The sequence below is a fragment of the Pinus tabuliformis genome, chromosome 1_2 (assembly GCF_031772625.1).
Source record: "Pinus tabuliformis cultivar Carrire ecotype Pingquan chromosome 1_2, CPIR1, whole genome shotgun sequence".
NCBI lineage: Eukaryota > Viridiplantae > Streptophyta > Pinopsida > Pinales > Pinaceae > Pinus > Pinus tabuliformis.
This window is the reverse complement of record NC_142298.1, coordinates 320266517-320286210: the sequence shown is the minus strand read 5'-3', so window position 1 is coordinate 320286210 and position 19694 is coordinate 320266517. Positions and strand designations below refer to the sequence as shown.

The following is a 19694-nucleotide window of genomic DNA, read 5'->3' as shown; positions in this document are numbered from 1 at the left end:
ATTCAGAAAAGCACTATTTACATCCATCTGATGGACTTTCCAACTGAACTGAGCTGCTAAGGCAAGGACAAGCCGTATGGTATTCATCTTGGCTGTAGGAGCAAAGGTCTCCTCATAGTCTATGCCTTCCTTCTGTGAGAACCCTTGAGCAACAATGTGAGCCTTATACTTGTCTAGGGTTCAGTCAGCTTTGTATTTCACTTCATACACCCATTTGCAGCTAATGGGCTTCTTCCCTATAGGAAGATCAGAAAAGGTCCAAGTGTGATACCATAATCAATGAATGAATTGAATTGATTTTCAATGAGAAATGAAGCTCAATAAATAATACACATGTATTTACAAAAATAGAAACAGCAAGTTTCTACTAAGAAATAGAAACAGCAAGTTTCTTCTAAGAAACTGCTAATAAGATCATATACGTTCTTATCCGAATGAGCATTAAACACTAAAATAACATTTATTCTAATATCTACAAGGCACTGTAACCAGGACATTGACCAATTAGACAAGAATGTTTCCCTATTCATGGACCAATTTGATGACAATGATGACTTGAGATCCCTTTGGAAGGGATGGTACACCTTTTTGGATGATGACATCATTCACTAGGCTTGTTGCATCACCCTTATGAGGCCTAAAGTAATGACCTGGGGCTTGATCGATGTTTACATGATGATGACGAGGTTTTTGCTTGATGATACACATTTGTCGATAAGGAGATGGCTTGGAGTGAGGAGTCACTCTTTAACCCATCCTTAGCACCTTCTTGACAGAGATATTCACCATTGGAGGATGACATCACCTTTGGAGATACTTTTGCTCATGTTTTATCATTGAGATAGCTATCTTTTAGCATAGCATGCAACCTACTTAACTTATAAACACTTAAAATATAATTTTTAGGGCTTTTATTCTAATTTTGCCTTGAATCGACTTGGTTGCCCTCATATAAATAGAGAGAGGCCAATTTAGTAGGATAATTGTCGCAAACGCTCATTATTCTCTTGTGAGATAGTGCACACTAGTTTCTCTTGTCCCTTGGATGCAATGGATCACTAAAGGATAGTGAATGGTCTTGGGGAGGCACAAATTGCTTGGAAGGATTTTCTCTTGGATTCATGAAGTAATGCTATGGTGAGTATCTTCGTCCATTTTGCAATGTTGTAGAATTAGGGTTTCTATGAAGTTCTCATGGTATATTGAATATTTTGTCTTTAAAATCTCGTTTGCAAGACTTGTCACCTAGAATCGATCAAGGAAACTTAAAATAACATTTTTTGACCTTAAATCTCCAATTGATTGAAAATTGCTAGGGCTTGCTTGAGAGCCTTTCACTCTATTACTCGATCCAACCAAAGAACTCCACCTTTGACCTCGCCTTTTTTTTTACTCCATCTACCCAAGATTGATAAGGCACTATTCCTTGTACGTCAATCTTTAAAATTTTAATCTTTCTCTTCTATTTTATGGCAATCTAAGGTTAAATTAAGAAAAAATATACATTAAATAACATAAAATACCTTAAATATCATAGTCCTAAGGTTAGGCATTGCATCTCTTAAAACAAAAAGGAAAAATATCATTTTTATGCACTTTTCATCCATAATTTTAGTTTTGATGTCTAGGTTTTAGCAGTTGTTTTGTGTATTTTCAGCCATCAAAAATTTGTTGTAATATTTTCCCTTGTTTTCCCATTAAACAGCCTTTGATAGTTTATTTTTATCATCGATTGTGGGTTATTTCTCTATTGTTGTCATAAATTTTGGATGTTGTCAAATTGTCCCTATAAACCCTAATTTATAACGACAATCATTTAATTAAGGTAGCATGTGTTTGGAATCCATTTGTGCATCTCCAACACAAATCTCATCCCTCTAGATTTAGCCATAGGTTCTTTGAACCAATGTTACTAGAAGCAGACCAATCATCGAACTAGTAGAACCCCCCCACCCCGAATCAAGAATCAGTTGCAACCAGTAAAAAACTAGTCGACCAAAAAATAAATAAAATATTCAAATTTTAAAGAAAAACATATATATTCACGTGCATCCATATATATCCGAACCATTTATACACATATATGCAAAAGTTTTGTTGAATTCCCTTTTCTTGTGGTAGTCCTTTGGGACTGTGTATCTTCAAACTCTACTAACTCTAGTTGTGCTTCATAAGAAAAAATTTGTCTTTGTGGAATTTCTGCTTTTCCCACTATCTCTAACATTTGTTCAACTCCATCATCATTAGTACCTGCAAATACACACTCACACAAATAATTAAAATTAAAACCATGAGATTTTTTAGTCTCTGAAGATGCCTCTATCACCCTTCTCGTCATCTCATCATCATTGTCTTCTTCTCCAAGAATTGGCCCTTTCTCTGGTTCACAAATGTATTCTCTAATCTCGTACTCAGTTGCCCTGAGTGCCTCCTCTCTCTCTATTTTCTACATTATCTTCTAAGCAAATAACTCTGTGACACGCCACTTGACCTTTTTCCCTTCATAAAATCCTTGTCTCAAATCTTCTCTAATTCCCTTCTGTAGCAACTTCTTCAGGTTGTTGAGTTCTGCCTTTTATCTTGGCCATCTCTTTCTCAAACTCCTCATCACTCATTCTCTTCTCTTTCTTGCCAACTGTCCTGACATCCACTTTCTTCTTGCTAACGGTTCCTCCTGAAATTTTCCTTTGACTGTGTGTAGTCCTCTTCATCTTTTCCTCTATGAGCTTCTCCATGCCCACTATGAGTTGCAACCAAGCCTTCTCTCTCTCTAGCAAACCTTTGTTCCTGCGACCAATACCTCACCAAGCTTCCTCTTGAGATTAGAATTTTGGTACTATTAGTTCTTCCCTCTAGAACCTCTGAGCACTCGTTTGCTCTCCTCTAGCTTTTGCATTCTGCTCACGCATTCTTCTCCTAAGAACTTCCACTATTCCCTTACTTCTAGTCTCCAACTGAAATCTACTTACAGCATTCCTTGCTGCAACTTTTATGCCACAAGCTTTACTTTAAGAGCTTTACTTGCTCTCTATCACAACTCCCTAGTTGTAATTGTTGCCATTATATCCTTTCTTTCTGTTGCTACCTACTTTAACACTTCCAAATTAAGCAAAAACAAAATTCATTCCTTTTCATCCAATTCCTTCGATCACTACTACAATCTCTCAGTCCTCTTTGTTGACTGCAAATCTATCTCAATCAACTGTCTTGCTTCTCAACCATCATCCTGTACTTCGCTTCACTTGTTTCACTCTGCTCCAAAACTTGTGCTTCTACACTCTGCAACTAACACTCTCATCCTGTAATCTTCGCACCATTGTAACAGCTTTGCATATCTTGGCGTGTATTAGCCGTTTAATATAGCCGTTACTTAATAATATTTATTTTTAATACATTAAGAAATCAATATCATAATTTAAATATTATTGTTCAAATATAGTCGTTACTTGAAATTATGTCTCTACATTGCTCTCTATTTAAGCCTTTGCCATGGTCTACCTCTTCATCTGGTCCTGATGATGAACCACACTTGTTGGTTCGAAACGCATCGGCCAAAAATTTCTCTTATGTGATTTCTACTGAAAGACTTTACTTAATTCAAGATTACTGCTATAAAATTTTCTTCAATTTCAAAGAATTCAATTGAGCAGGCTATCCTACTCTAATGCCATTAATGATGCAGGCATAGAGTTGAATCCATATCCAGTCCAATTTGAATTCAGATCCTCAAGTCCCCTTCAGAACCACCGTAGTCGAACTTGGGATCAAGTCCCAAATTATGGTCAAATTAGAACTGACCAAATGGAGAACTTCCTTTATGAAGCAATCAAACTCAGGTTATGTCGAATTTGAAGCCGAAACTCCCAAAAGAACCACCGTAGCCAAGCACCCCCTCATAAAAGAGCGAAGACAACTTCAACCATGCATTACTCCCAGCACTTACAATGGCGGCTCACGCAACCGTGCTCGTAACCATAATGATTAAAACAAAGGAAGAAATTGGTCCACATCTTAAAACATCACCCCAGCTTATTTCTTATTGGTAGTTGCCACGTCCACCTGACTTACATCACCCCAGCTCATCCCAAAGTGCACAAAGGAGATCCTCTAGGAGACAGATTTTGGGGAACAAAAAATTCTCTATTAACTGTTGTTCCACTCTCGTTCGTTGTTGTCCCTGATCTTTTTAAAAGCGCACAATTCTTTTACCTCCAGGACAAGTCAACAATTCTTTGTGGACCCCCGATCAATCTTTGCACCAATGAAAGAATTCCATATCGCCCCGGCCTTTCATATGTCGCTAGCTTTACATGTCATCTTGACTTCGAGTCAACCTGGTTCTTCCAAACAGTGCACAAAGGTCTTTCCTCCAGGAGACAGACTCTGGGTAATGGAAATATTTTCGTCAATCGCCACTCTTAATTTTTGTCTAAAGTGGTCCCCACTTCGGTCCTTTCAATGGCATGCATACCATTTGCCTCATACATCTAGTCCACCTCATCCCAATGTTCTCCAAGTCATCGGCTCCTCCACATCATCTCGGTGCTTCCTTTGTTTACAACTTGTTTAGCCTTTCGGGGAAAGGACTCTTGGGACATGTCAGCCCAACCTATGTTCTGTGATGGATATTTGTTGATGAAACCTTGGTTTTGTCTCTCGACTCTTGTCAAGTGACGCACTCCTGCTGAAAGTCTAAGTGTTCGCTTCCTCTACTTGTATATTCAGTTCTCAGCCCCTTTACACTTACAGGCCTCCCGCTCATGCGATCTTGGAACAATCTGCCACTACCTTTGTCTCCAATCTTTAAGGTTTCCAACATAAAATTATACAGGTTATTATATGGGCGAGAATGCCTCTGTCTTGCTTATAGGGATTAAATAGAGCCTGGCCACAACACAGTACCCTGGAATGTTAGTATATACAAGTGTGCATTGAAAACATATATAAAATTGCAAAAGGACTAGTTTGAGGCGCTAATTCAATTCCACTCACTCCACACTTTACTTGGTTTATATGCGTGAGTGGGCATCCTTCCATATCCACAAATATTGGAATGGATGGCCCAACTTTGGCTTCAAATTACGACCTCCCTAACTTCTTCAATCCTCTCCTAACAGATTCCTAATAATAAATAAATTACATGGCAAATAAAGAGTTTTCCTAGTCTAACCAAATCCACACTTTGAGGAACCAACTCCTCTGGTAAAAAGGTTTGACCTTCTCGGTCAATTGAGTTTTACAATGCTCCTGCATCAGTGATCCAAGTTTGAAGTATTAATATGCCGTTATCATGCAAGTTTGTTCCACTTAGATGCTTATATGATCTTAGCCTCTAATGAATGGTTGCTTTCATTGGAGTTTAAGTTGGTTTTGTCAGGTGGTCCACAGCAACCTAGGCCTTGAGGGCACCCACTCCACAAGTACCCAAGCCTTATCAAAGAGGTTGATGACTTAGCAAATGCAACATTGCCCACTTACATTAGAGCGTCGAGCAATATGATGACTTAAGCAACTGAAGCACAACCAAGAGTACCTCCAGGACCAAGGACGTTGATCTTGTTTGACCCAACATAGAGGATTCTTAATGATTGCACCACTAGACCCAGCATGCCCCTAGGTTGGCCTTGACACTACCTAATGGGCAAGCCATGATTCAGAGCCCAGATGAGGATGGTCTTCCATGAGATGACTAGGGAGGGCTTGTTGCACCTAATGGAGCCCTAACATTGGAGAGAGGAGGCATTGTGTTGACCATTGGAGACCCATGGAGATGACGTGGTGACAACCCAACTAGATTTGGGACCCCTGGAGCTACTTCGAGGTTGGATTTGAGGGATATTCCTCAAATGATGGATGACCATGACACATTGAGACACCTCCAACCTTATACTCACCATCACATGGCATTTGAAGCCCAGAAAGGGAATCATGTCATCATTTAGAGGCTTGCGACTCACATGTGTGGGTCTTTTGTGGCATATTTTCACATTGAGCTAGTGGGTTGGCTTGTAACCCAAGGATTATTTTATGTTTACTCATTATCAAACTTGTTTAGGGGCTTCATAAGCTAAAATTAGTTAAGGTACACCTCATATAAATAGAGTTCACCTCATTGTTGTATTTCATCATCACTTGCGGACTATTGCCTCCTTAGATATTTTGGACTTGCTCTTGTAGCCTATTACTCTTGTGGAGATGTGATCTTTGTGGACATTTATGCTATTGGAGACTAGTCCTTATTGTGGAGATGTCCACTTTGGGATAATGAAGGATTTTTCATGAATATCATGTGGGTACTTTTGTTGTTGGATATCTTTTAATGATTATTGCATGCAACATATTTGCTAGGATTTTCTATGTTCTTGTTTAGTTGCATATCTTATTATGAAATTTTGGCGAAATATTGTATGCTTTAATTGGAGAATCTTAGATATCCCTTAAGAACCTCCTAGAGTCTCTTGATTTTATCCCCTCATGAAGAGATAGCTAGGGTTTTGAAAGTGGAAAACTAGGGTTTTCCCCTTACTCCCCTCTAAGGCTTGATATCTCCATAGTAATTTCACTTAGACTCCATCAACCATGTAATTAGTAGGCATTGGCTTTCACATAGATGGTCAAAAAATCAAAAACTTCAAAAATCTCTTCTTTCTCTTCTTTTCCGAAAATTTCAGCGCTGAAATTTTCGGCCCCTAAAATTTTTGTCTCATCAAAGCAAGCCACAAGGGTTAGGGTTTGAAGCCAAATTCAACTAGGGCATGAGCATTGAGCCAGTTGAAGGTCGTTCTACCTTGTTGAGCCTTAAAACATCAAAATATAACAATTTGGATTGTTGGAAGTCTTTCGTTAGCGCTGACGTCATCAACCCTAGGCAATTCTAGGGCTAGAAAAACCTTAATTCAACACTAAGGCTTCAACTTAGGGTCAATTGAAGGTTTGTGGATCTTGTTGTTGATTATATCCTTATAGCAAACCTTTTCTCTCTCCTTGTATGCCTAGTTGTGCTACTTTTAATTGTATATTAGAAACCCTGGGCTACAAGTCCTCCATAGGCTACTCCTAAGGTACGTTATTCCTTCTCTAGTAGAACTTAGCCATGTCCTTAGCTTGAGTATCTCGGGTAAGCGTATTCAATTGTCACCTTTGAATCCTAGACCAAGAATATCCTTTAGGTGACCTAAATCGAGAAGCTTATTGTGTGGTGAAATTCTACTAAAGAGCAGAAGGTGGATTGGGGAGGTGACAATGACATCCACTTCATTGTTGTGACTTGATCTAACTTTCACCTTGTGGGGCATCTCGCAAGACCTGCTAGATTTTGAGGCAACAAGCTTCATTCTTGATTTTGTGCATTTTCATGTTTTTTGAGGCAGTTCACACTTATCGAGGCAACCCACCCATATTGAAGCATTAGTCACACTTTCCGAAGTATTTTGGGCCTACTTGCACACACATGGACATCTTCTTGACATGCATTGTGGATAACTATGGGAACTCTCTTAATGGGTCATTTTATGAGCTTATTTTCATCTTTATTGAGGGTTGACCCACACATGTGGCTACTTTATGACCTAGGGTTATTTGAGCATGAGATGATGTGGAGGAGGCCATTTGAGTGGCAATCCTTTGAAATAACTTGGATATGTGGAGATGCATGAATGAAACAATATGAAGACATGTGAGCTGAAGTTAAAGGCCAACCCCACTACATATTTTCTCCATATGAAGTCTGATGAGGTTGGAACCACTCTCAAACATATCGAGTCATTTCATGGTAATGTTAAAAATTTAGGTAAAAGGATGAAAAGGAAAGATAAAGGAGAATGTCACTTTTACTTTAAGAATTTAACATTACCATTAGGGCATTGGAAATACTAGGGGGGGTGAATCAGTATTTAGCTCTTTTTAACAATTTAACCATAACATGTAAATATTAAACAGTTAATCAACACCATTCAGCAATGCACGACATCAAAGACAATGCATAAGAGATTTTTTGGCGGAAACCCTTTTGGGAGAAAAAAACACCAAACACTTTAATATAGGTTTAAGGATTACATCAACAGGAAGCTCAAACTTCCGAGATTCTCCAACAACAACTGGAAGGAGGGTCCACCCCCCTGATTTACAAGCTTCGATCTGAAGGAAGCTCCAACTCCATGGTTTTACAAGCTCCAACTGAAAGGATGCTCCAACACCCTGATTTTATCAAATCCAACTAAAAGGATGGTTCAACACCCTACAAGCTCTGACTTTCCCTAGCACCACCCTGTCGCCCTTAAGTGTTCTCAGGCTTCAACCTGAAGGAGACTCCAATCTCCACCTTTGCACCACCCTGCCCCCCCCCCCCCCCGAAGTGTTCGCAGGCTTCAACCTGAAGGAGACTCCAATCTCCGCCTTTGCACCACCTTGCCACCCTACTCAACAAGCCACCATTTGCCCTAAAGGCTTCGACTTTCAATTCACCACAGTGGACCACGTTTCATATATTTTCAGACTAAATCCACCTGTGCTCAATATCAACATAAATAATATCAAAAAAACAATTTGTTGATTTTGTTGATCTGCAATACTAGCACAAGGTCATTAGCAGCAACTGCTCATCAAAAAGATCAAACCCTAGCAGCATAGAAACAAGAGCTCATTGTATTCTACTATCACTGAACTGCCTCTGCTTCTGTCCAATAGTCTATTCTTGCTACCACAAAACTTGACACTATATTACTGCGAATGCACAATTCGATGTGCCACAAGTCTGTCTTGTGCCCAACCTTAAGTTGTCTCTAACTTCTTCCTTAGGAAAAGCAAGATCATAAGACACCAAGCCAATTATCTCTCTGGAATGAAATTCCTAGCATGCACAATGATACATGGTCTAAATAATCATCACATTAGCAACAACAAACTCTGACTCCTCAGCCAGCAACAAATTCTGTTATACAATGCTTTCTGTCTGGCAAAGCCCTAACAGTATCTCAACAATACTTTGACCAGTACGAGAACCTCTCTCCTCACAAACCTTAGCTAAACAACTTGTTTTCGCAAAGGCAACTATGTCAATATTCATGCAGCTTACTCAATATATCCAAGGCTGATGTTAGCTCTGTCCGACAACTCCTAGCAGCTTTCAACAATAATGCCCTTAGCAAAAGTACATAATAGTACATAGGTTCAATAGGAATATGATTTGCAACATAATTCTTTGGAGCAACTCAATCTAGGGAATGTACTATTAGCAAGATACATAGAGTAGGGAATGTACTATTAGCCTATTAGCAAGATACTTGGAGCTCTAATTCCTGAGCAATACCTTTTGGATATATGTCCTTGACAATAACACTGATAAGCCTTTGTTCTCAGGTCTTTGATAAAGATGAGTAACAGTGCTTGGCAACCCTACCTCAGCAGATATGACCTTGATCAATATGAGCATAATACTTGTCATAGATCAGCAGACCTTCAATTATGTCCTCAAAGGCATACTCTGTTATTGCACACTCTGGCTCAATTATACACAGAAGCTTCTACCACACACAACCTCACTCAGTCATACTGAGCTCTGTCCTCAATAGCATATGCAATATATTCATATGGCATCTTGCATTAATATACAGTGATATAAACCTTACACAATGCTACAGTATCATAGAGACATGATTCAACAGTCTTCTCAATTGACCCTTGATTTAGTTGGCTAATAGAAGGTGTGCCACTGATTTCTACCAAGCATTATGCCCTGAAGATGCCCTTATTCTGTCCTTCAACACTCCTTAATGCAAGTCTTATTTGACCCTACATCAGTCATTGAACATAGACTGGAAACAACCTTAGAACGAAACTTGAAGATAAAACTTTCAATTTGCTATGGATCTGCCTCACATATATTTATTAATGGCCACAAAGCAATCTCAGTTCAGCCTTCTTCTTTCTGCTCCCAACAAGACTACAAGTCTTTGCCTAAGAAAACCCTTAACCAGTGTTTTAGATCAGTGTAGAAGGGATGTCACAAACTGGGTCTCTTGTAGCTGAAATACCCTTGGAATTATGCCAAGAAAACAGACCTTAATTTACAGATAAACAAGTCCTAGTTTGAGTTACAAAATATCTTCTAATAAGTCCAGAAATCACCTTTGTATTGTGCCCTGCCCTAGCCACAGAAGAGACCACAATGATGCCACTGAACAAGGGCCGAAGTAGCCTTAGATCAAATGCTACAGAAGTATGCCGAGAGAAGGGGCCAAATGGACCTCGGATCAGCCTCAGAAAACCAGCGCAAATGAGCCTCGGACGATGCAAGATCAGCCTCAGAAAACCAGCACATACAAGCCTCAGACAATGTGAGAATATTTGTTGTAGATAGTCGTAGAGATCTGTCTTAAACCCAGCCAAAAGCCAACAAGAAAAATATAAACAATACATGCCCAAAACCCTTCTGAACTTGGCTCGCTCCTTGAATAAATGTTCTTCCCTGACCTCAGAAGGAAATTACTTAAGATATGTGTTAATGAATGATTACCTTATGAGAGAGATCTGAACCTCTATATATATTAGAAGGAGGGGGCCGACATGGCCTTAAAACCAAGACTCAGCCTTAAATAAAATTTCAATTTCAATTTTCAAATATGGAGCCGACCTGAACTTTAGCATTTTGAATTAATCCTTTTTTAGGGCCCGATATTAATCAAACTTTGGAGTTGATCTTTTCAATGAAAATTTCCTCCTTTTAGGGCTGATTTGACTTCACATTTTGAGGGCTGATTGGTCAATATATTTATTCAATAATACTCCCAAACTTTGACCAATAATGAGGTTGCCTTTTATTATTCAATTTTAGGCATCCTGACCACAGATTTGGGGCTTCATCTTTGAAGAAGTGTATCTCCTCAGCCGTGAGGAGTTATGGGGCGTGCAACCTACCATTGGAATTGGTATGACGAGGACAATCCAATGATGATGGACTTGCTTGCCAATTCACTGATTTTCCATTCAGAATCTTCATCAACAGGGGCCACATGACCAGACCACAAGAGCTTCTCATCCTTCAAAGACTTCTTGTTCATTGAAGTTTCCAATCAATGCAATCTACAGATGTATAGTAAGAGCATTCAAGGACTAATGTTGGCATCAATGACAACACCATTCAACATAGGGAGCGTCTAGGAAGTGTCTAGGGAGCATCAAGGGGCACCTTGAGACTATTCAGGAAGCATACTTCCTCACATAACAGTTCAAAAGTTCCAAAAAGAACAAAAAAAGCCCTGCAGAACCATGTGAATGGCTTTTGGAACCGTGGCAGAACCACGGTTTGGGCCTGTAGAATCGCGGTTTGAAATTTTGGTGCAGGAACTACAAAATTTTTGGTGGAACTGCGGTTTCGATTTTCAGAACCGTGGTTCTGTCGGAGGATCGGTTGCGGATCCGTACAGGATGAGAATCTGCCTCTAGATCCGGGGGGCGGTTCCTACAACACTGCACATGTACATTACACATCTCATCCATCCGGCATTGAAGAACGCATCTCACTTCTCTCAATGCAATCAGTTGACAAGAACAGTCTCATTCAATTAACAAAATTCCATTTGATTTATTGGGAAATTAAGATCGTCCTGGTTAAGAGAAATCCATTACCATCAATCCAAAAAAACTACAATATAATTAGGAGACAATTGTGTGCAAATCTACTGAATTTCTGGCAATTGCTGCCTAAGGTTCTTGGTTATAAGTAAGCATATATATTTTAGAACAGTAGTATTTGACATGATGACAAGTAAAAAAAATTGTCTCATAAACTACATTCAAAAAAATAAAGTGCAACCAACGCAATGAGTTCAAGGGAATAAAATAATCTGTAACTGGATTCTGCAAGGAAAGAGAATGGAATTGATTCAAACTAAAAGAAACAAACTTTATGAACATTATTTAAATTGAATAATAGACCTCGACATCTAGTTGTTAATCTAGCAGGAAAAGCAACAACAATCTCTGTTCCAAAGCTGTACTGAAACCCTCTTTATTACAAGTTTGTATATATTGCAATTTGCAAATTGAAATCTAAAAAAACACTGTCAAATTGGTTAGGACTAATGTCTAATGCAGTATTATTTATATATAAAGAGGTAAAAACTGAGAAGCGTAATGTTTCTTGCAAAATATAGTAAGGTTTACACATGTAAGTACTTAGACCTTGGATTGACATGATGTAAGAACAAGTGCTAGTGACATGCGACCAACATATAATTCATGTTAGAGTAACTGTATGAGGGTGTAATAAATTCTGTGACCTAGAGATGGTTAGTTGTGAGAGTGTGGTATGAAAGTTTTACGTGGGTGGCCTATCTCAGGTACCCCGCGATGTATTTGCTCCTGCATTGATTTAATGTTACATATTCTCTCCACTCTTACGTTTATGTTGAATGCATGTGCACTCTTTAAAAAACTAGCATTTTGTCGGAGCAGGTTTGGCTGGCTTCCAGAATGGCCCATGATGATCCAGATAATGTTGAGAATGAAATGAAGGATATCGTTAGCACAGATATAGCAGAACAAAATTCAGTTACCCCAAAAATGGTGAAAAACACTACATAGATACAATGGATAGAATGATGGTAGCTATCTTCGACAAGATATGCGGTTACAGTAATCATTTGAAAAAGCCCATCACAAGAGGCTGAAACTACATTTCATAATAAGAAAAACCCTAAGATGCGAGACCTTAACCATAACTTGATAGTAATGCTAAGCATTAACGCCAAGCTAAACAAAAAAAGGTAAACTTCTTGGGACCATAACTTTTGGTTTGCTGCTCTGTTATTGGTTCCTTTTAGCTCATTGAAAAGAGAATTTGTAAATGTCATAATGTTCTTCTTGAGACGTCAGACTTGCGAAAAAAAGATACGGGAGAGCCCCAAAAAATGCACCAGAGGTTCAGGGCCCCAAAACTGGCAGTAGCAGGACCATTTCTGAGATGGCCCTGGACAACCACCTGAATTACATGAACCATAGTCCAGCCAAGGAAGATCAATCCAAATGTATTCAGTACCTTTTCGCAACTGTCTGTCTGTGTGAGGCCATTAAAAGCCAGAAATCAGTAGGCTAGTGTTTGCATCAAAATTTGCGGGGACAAATGCATATATACATGAACTCGGTGACTCTTTAACAACTGTGTAGGTACCTTGGCAGGTGTTTTATGAATATTCTGATTTGTATCTTTGATATTAACCTGTTTGAAACAGCGTTAAGTCCAACTAAATTTGATCAAAAATGTGCTGCTTCTCTTTTTTAAAATTAAATTAGCTGATGACTTAAAGGATTCTGCAAGCCGATAACGTAATTAATATCTCTAAAACTATTCAATAAAAAGTAATTTAACTGGAGATATAGGTCTGTGGGGAGCAGTCCTTTCACTTGATAAATTGAACTTCAAATAAAAAAATTAGTGATATATTTGCCAAAAGAAATCGCACCTTATATTTCGATATATATTGGAAATTTGCAATTTTGCGGTATACAGTGTCAAGAATTTTTTTTGTCTTAACTCCAGATACTTTTACCAAATTTTGTGTCTGCACTTAAAATTATCAATTTTTTGCGCATATAATACATTTAGTATTACCTTTCTTCAATAGGCAATAAGAGGCGGTTCTTGTTCCATGCTTTCGCTACGCAAGTTTTTAACAGAACTTGAAGTATAAATTCACAGTCAGTTCAAATAAACGCAAGGGCTTTCAATAGAAACTTCTTACCACTTCCAGCACTTTTTTCTCGTTTGGCTCCATGATGAATTTTGAAGAAGGTGGACAATATCCACTATAACTCTTCTCCGATTGTGTCTCCCTACTTCACGGCTGAACGCTACAAACGCCAGAGAACAGACTACCAAGTTTATTTTTCAAGGGAAAGAAACAGCTTTGACATTCAGTCAGATTAACTGCAAAAGTGACGATTACCAGATGGAAGCGGATTCGATCCCGAGGCGAAATCTTTAATTGAAATTCTATTAAATGCGATGTGGTCATGGGATCGTAGGACTTGGGACCTTCGTCCGAGATGATCTCAGGCACGAAAATCCTACTGAACTTAAAGGCACACATAATTCACAGAAAGAAGAAAGTAAAAGACTGTCCAAATCATCAAACACAATGCGAAGACAAATCAGAAAAAGAAAAGGTGCTGCGCAGGAAAATGGAACGAGGGAATCTTATGAAAAATCGGTGTGCCGGGAACATTATGAATTTCGAATCAGGTAATTATAGGTTATTTTGTAAAAAAAAAATATTTTATCTCTTTAAGTCTGGCTAAAGTTTAATTCAGAGAATTAAAAGTGTAGCTTTAATATTTAAATTAATATGAAGAAGCAAATTGTTTAAATCAGTATAAATTTAAAATATATATATATATATTAAAATTTTTAATAATTTAACACTATGCTAAAGAAATTATATATTTTCAAATTTTTTAATGTGGGAGTAATTTAATTATTTGATTATATCTTATGTATTAAAAAAATTATTTGTCGCCATATTTAATAAATCTAATTTACATTTTATTATATATGTATACATATATAATTATTTATATTTTATTTTATTTATTTTAATTTTTAATAATTGATAAATTTAAATTTAAATTGGATATAAACTGGTTTAATTATTTTAAATATTGTTATATATATTAAAATAATTAATTAATTAATTATTTTTTGTAAGTTTGAATATATATATATATATAATTTTTTATTTTTTATTTAATTTATTTTAATTTTTAATAATTGATAAATTTAAATTTAAATTTAAATTGGATATAAACTTGTCTAGTTATTTTAAATATTATTATATATATTAAAATAATTAATTATTTATTTATTTTTCGTAGGTTTGAAAGTAATTTTACTAGAAAAAAATCCGGTGGAGTATTGGTTCTCATGGATGTTGTTAAGATAAAAAAAGAGGATTAACATTGTTAAAAAAAAATGTTTTTAAATATAATTTTATTACACAAAATCTGGAGTATTTGTTTTTCTAAATGTAATTAAGATTTATTTTTTAAAGTAATATTATTAAAATAACAATAAAAAAGGAACTTCAAAGTGACATAAGATGTTGGATTTATGAGTAAACTATTTATAGTTTTTTAATAAAGAAAAGAGATGTTGGATTTATGAGTAAACTATTTATAGTTTTTTAATAAAGAAAAGAGAGATTTTTTTCTTAGTATCTATATATTAAATTTCAGTTTATAGTACTTTATGAATATTTTAACTTCTAAAATTATGAAGGTTTTTTATAGCAAACTAAGTAATCTCTTCTTTTTTAATTGGCGAAAGTTATAACTACAGACATTATTTGATCCGGATTTAAACAGGAACGCAATAGATTACAGAGATAACCATAAATACAGAGATACGATAACCATAAAAACAGAGATGCAGCGGAAATAATACTTCATTTCATTAATGGAAAATACCGAAATATGCTTACAACCAGAAATGGAAATAAACCAGCTAGGGCGATGGTAGCTATCTCTGAGAAGAGATGTGCGGCTACATGCCTCTGAACTATTCCGAACTGAGTTACAATGAGGCTCGAAGGCCTATTTATTGTTGAGAAACAATGGAAAACCCTTCACATCCCGAAACCTAACCCTAGAAGATGAAACGCCAAATTGTGGGCCCCGTTTGGGTAAATTGGTACATCAATTTCCCGGGGTCGTAACTTTGGCATACGATCTCCGTTTGACGCGTACGATAGCTCGTTAGAAAGATCTATCCGAGTACTACCACTTTGGGAGGCAACATCGGTCCATGGACCAATGTTGCCCCAGAATCCCAAAAAAACGTCGTTTAGGGCCTCAAAACAGCTCCGGAAGTTCAGGACCCGAAAAACTGCTAAAAATAGTAAACTGTGCTACAATTTAGGAAACTGAAAAGACTGAAAGAGACAGTTGTGGGGGTCCAAATGGGTTGGTGGGTGGCCACCAACATCCACCTGGATCATTCCTCCCCCCTTAGGAAGCAATGGTCCCCATTGCGTTGAGTTCCTCCCTGAGATGAGGAAGCTTCTGCTGAGTTGGTTCTCTGGTGAGCTGTTCTGAAATCTCTGATGTGTCCAGAAATGGTGGAAAGCATGGTCGACGATGGTCCACATTGAATACTCGGTGCAAGCGAAGGAATGGAGGAATGTTGTGCTTCAAAGCATTGTTGCCCGTAGCGTTGGTACTGGTGTAAGGACCATGTCGGAGTGGTCTGAGCTTCTGATGGCTTCTGGTAAGGCGTTCTTTCTGTCGATGCAACCAGACTTTGTTGCCCACCTGAAACTTGTGTGGTACCCATGCGGTTGAGGAGAAGTTGTTCCTGTGTTTTGTCATGACCGTATCCCTTTGCTGCTGCTGCTGCGTGGAGGAACCCTTTGCAGGGGTCATGGATGTAGCAACGATCTTCCCCTTATTTTTGGAGTGAACTAGACAGATGAATTTCCTGGTCTGTGATATGAGCTTGCTGCCTTTCTTGGTAGTGATCAAAGATGTGGCGGTAGGTGGGGCTACCTCCGGTATCCTGTATAATGAATCATTCAAAGAAATAATGACAGCACGAGGCCTTGACTCATACACAGCATGTCGCCTCCACAAGTATGGCTGGCCTAGTAATACATCACAAACATCCAGGGGTGTAACATCACACAATACCTCGTCTGTGAAGGGCTTGATGCTGTAGGGAAGGCGGCACTGCTGGCGAACTTTGAGATCTCGTCCTTCATGAAGCCACCCGATACTGTACGGCTGTGGGTGTGGTGTAGTCGGTAGGCCCAACCGCTTCACGACCTCTGCTGAAACGAGGTTCTTTTGGCTGCCACTGTCAACAATGAATTGTAGCGGCGAACCCTTCACCCACATCTGTGAGTGGAAAAGACGCTCCCCTTCCTCTGGATTTTCGGACTCATCTTTCTGGATCTTGGCGGTGGCAACAGTGGCGCTGGGATCCGCATCAATGATCTGCTTCCCTTTGCCATTCCCCTTGTCGAGTTCTGGCTCAGGATAGGAACATGCATCTGATTCGGAAACCTTCAACTCAGCCACCAACGACTGCTTGGTCCGACACTCACTTGTGTTATGAGTGGGACTCTTGTGGAACTCACACCACTTCCATGTGTCCTTCTTCGGCTTCATGGTGTTGTTCTTTTCTTGTGGCTTAGACGGGTTGTCTTGGGTCACCCCGCCTTGGCTTTGTCCTTTGGGCTTCGGATTTGCAGATCCAAAGTCTCGCTTCTTCTGTTTGAACTTTTGCTCGATTTTGACAGCGTATCGGTATGCTGTGCCGAGTGAGGGGATGTTCAAGAACACCATCTCTTCCTGGATGTATCTATGCAGGCAGCCGCGGTATTTGAGTACCAGATGCAACTCAGAATCTTTGATACCCAACTGTGTGCGAAGGGTATGAAAAATGTTTGTGAACTCCGGCACATCTTGGTCTCGTCCCTGCCGCAGTGTGGTCCATTTGATGTATTTGTCCTCATAGCTTCCGACAGGGTAGTACTGCTCCTTGATGGCGTCCCGGAAGTCATTCCAAGTGGGTGCGGCCGAAAATAGTGAGCCTGTACTTTCATCCTTCTGCTCGCAGTAGGTTTCCCACCAGTCCTTGACGTGGGGGGCTGCTTTGAGAAGAGCGAAAACAATCTTTTCCCGACTTGAAAATTCGTGAACAGAAAAATACCCATCTAGCAGATTTAACCATTTATCTACGGCATCTGCGTCTATTTGACCCTCGAAGATGGGGATTTCAAAATTAACTTGTACCTTAAACGGTGTGGCGTTTCCAGAGTCGCTGTTGGAAGCCGATGCATCGCCTCTGGGTAGCCACTGAAGAATCTGCGCAAAGCTATCCATCATCGCGTTCCTTTGCCGCTCAAGCGCTTCTTCGAGCAAGATTTTGATAGGATCTCCTGCCCCCTCGTCTTTCTTCTCATCCGCCATGGGAGGCCGTCGGGATTTGCGAGGCTGGTCTTGCAAAGGTTCGACCAGTTCAAGCCCTAACTCCTTATATCCCGACCTCGTTGGGGACATGCAAAGAAAAACAGAGAAAAAGCAGACCGCTTTGATACCACTGATCCGGATTTAAACAGGAACGCAATAGATTACAGAGATAACCATAAATACAGAGATACGATAACCATAAAAACAGAGATGCAGCGGAAATAATACTTCATTTCATTAATGGAAAATACCGAAATATGCTTACAACCAGAAATGGAAATAAACCAGTTAGGGCGATGGTAGCTATCTCTGAGAAGAGATGTGCGGCTACATGCCTCTGAACTGTTCCGAACTGAGTTACAATGAGGCTCGAAGGCCTATTTATTGTTGAGAAACAATGGAAAACCCTTCACATCCCGAAACCTAACCCTAGAAGATGAAACGCCAAATTGTGGGCCCCGTTTGGGTAAATTGGTACATCAATTTCCCGGGGTCGTAACTTTGGCATACGATCTTCGTTTGACGCGTACGATAGCTCGTTAGAAAGATCTATCCGAGTACTACCACTTTGGGAGGCAACAGAATCCCAAAAAAACGTCGTTTAGGGCCTCAAAATGGCTCCGGAAGTTCAGGACCCGAAAAACTGCTAAAAATAGTAAACTGTGCTACAATTTAGGAAACTGAAAAGACTGAAAGAGACAGTTGTGGGGGTCCAAATGGGTTGGTGGGTGGCCACCAACATCCACCTGGATCATTATTATTATCATCATTATCAAATTTTTTTATTTTTTAATTAAAAATTTGTTAATAAATTTTGATTCGAAGAGAGAAGTATTTGTATTGGAAATTTATTTTTAAAAATAGTTTTTTAGAGGTAAAATATATCATAACTCTATTATCCAATGGTTAGGATTGTCATCATTGGTTGTTATCACTAAATGCACACTCATTCATCACATTTATTTAGGGAAAACCATGCCACCTAAAATGACCGTTGGTGATCAATAAGGGAGCAAATTTTCTCTCCTATCAAATGCCTTCGGGTCTTGGGTCATTAACATATTTCCTTACATCCAAGGAAGATGAACTCTTATTAAAACATTAGCACACCTCATTTTCTCCTAGTTTGTAATTGTAATTATGACTTAATGCTATTGTAAATTGTGGCATAAACATTTTGGTGATTTTTGAATTATGATGGACCAATATTAAATAAATATATTCCCTTAATTACTGAAACATACCATCAACCAATTGATTGAAGGGTGGAGCATTAGTACTAGCCACGACACCACTAGTAGGAATCAGTGAGGGTGTTGGGAAATCACCTCAATTGTTAAGAAATTATCCATAGCCAATAACCCATGTTGTCAAAATGCTAAAAATTTGAATTTGAAATCATTTCTCTCTTTCCTAGTTCCCAAAAATCAATTATCAAAGGGACTAGGTAGTTCTGCAACCAACCACCCACAATTATGACGTATGGAGATTGAGTGGGTAGCTAAAATTGGTCAGAGATGGGTACAATAAGTACCCATCTTGAGTTTTATATTCTGTCCCATGAAATCCCCTAATAGAGGCCAGCAAAACATGGGTCTTCCTTCACTAGAGGAGGGGAATGAACGGGAGGGTGGAGAGAGAAAGTTTGCTAAATGTGGAGAGTATGCTCAACTCCTGGGAAGTGTAGAATAAGAGTTTGCAAAGAGCAAAGAACATCCACGAGAGAAAAATGC

General features: G+C 38.7%; 1 protein-coding gene across 1 annotated transcript in view; it reads right to left on the bottom strand.

The window, feature by feature from the left end:
- LOC149205660 (E3 ubiquitin-protein ligase UPL1-like) overlaps window positions 1–14201 on the bottom strand; it is an 89833-nt gene extending 75632 nt beyond the window's left edge. Inside the window, 2 exon segments of the mRNA XM_089395135.1 lie at window positions 13740–13848; window positions 13944–14201. Coding sequence (XP_089251261.1) covers window positions 13740–13772 — 33 coding nt within the window. The 5' untranslated portion in view covers window positions 13773–13848; window positions 13944–14201.
- Window positions 14202–19694: the final 5493 nt, after the last annotated feature.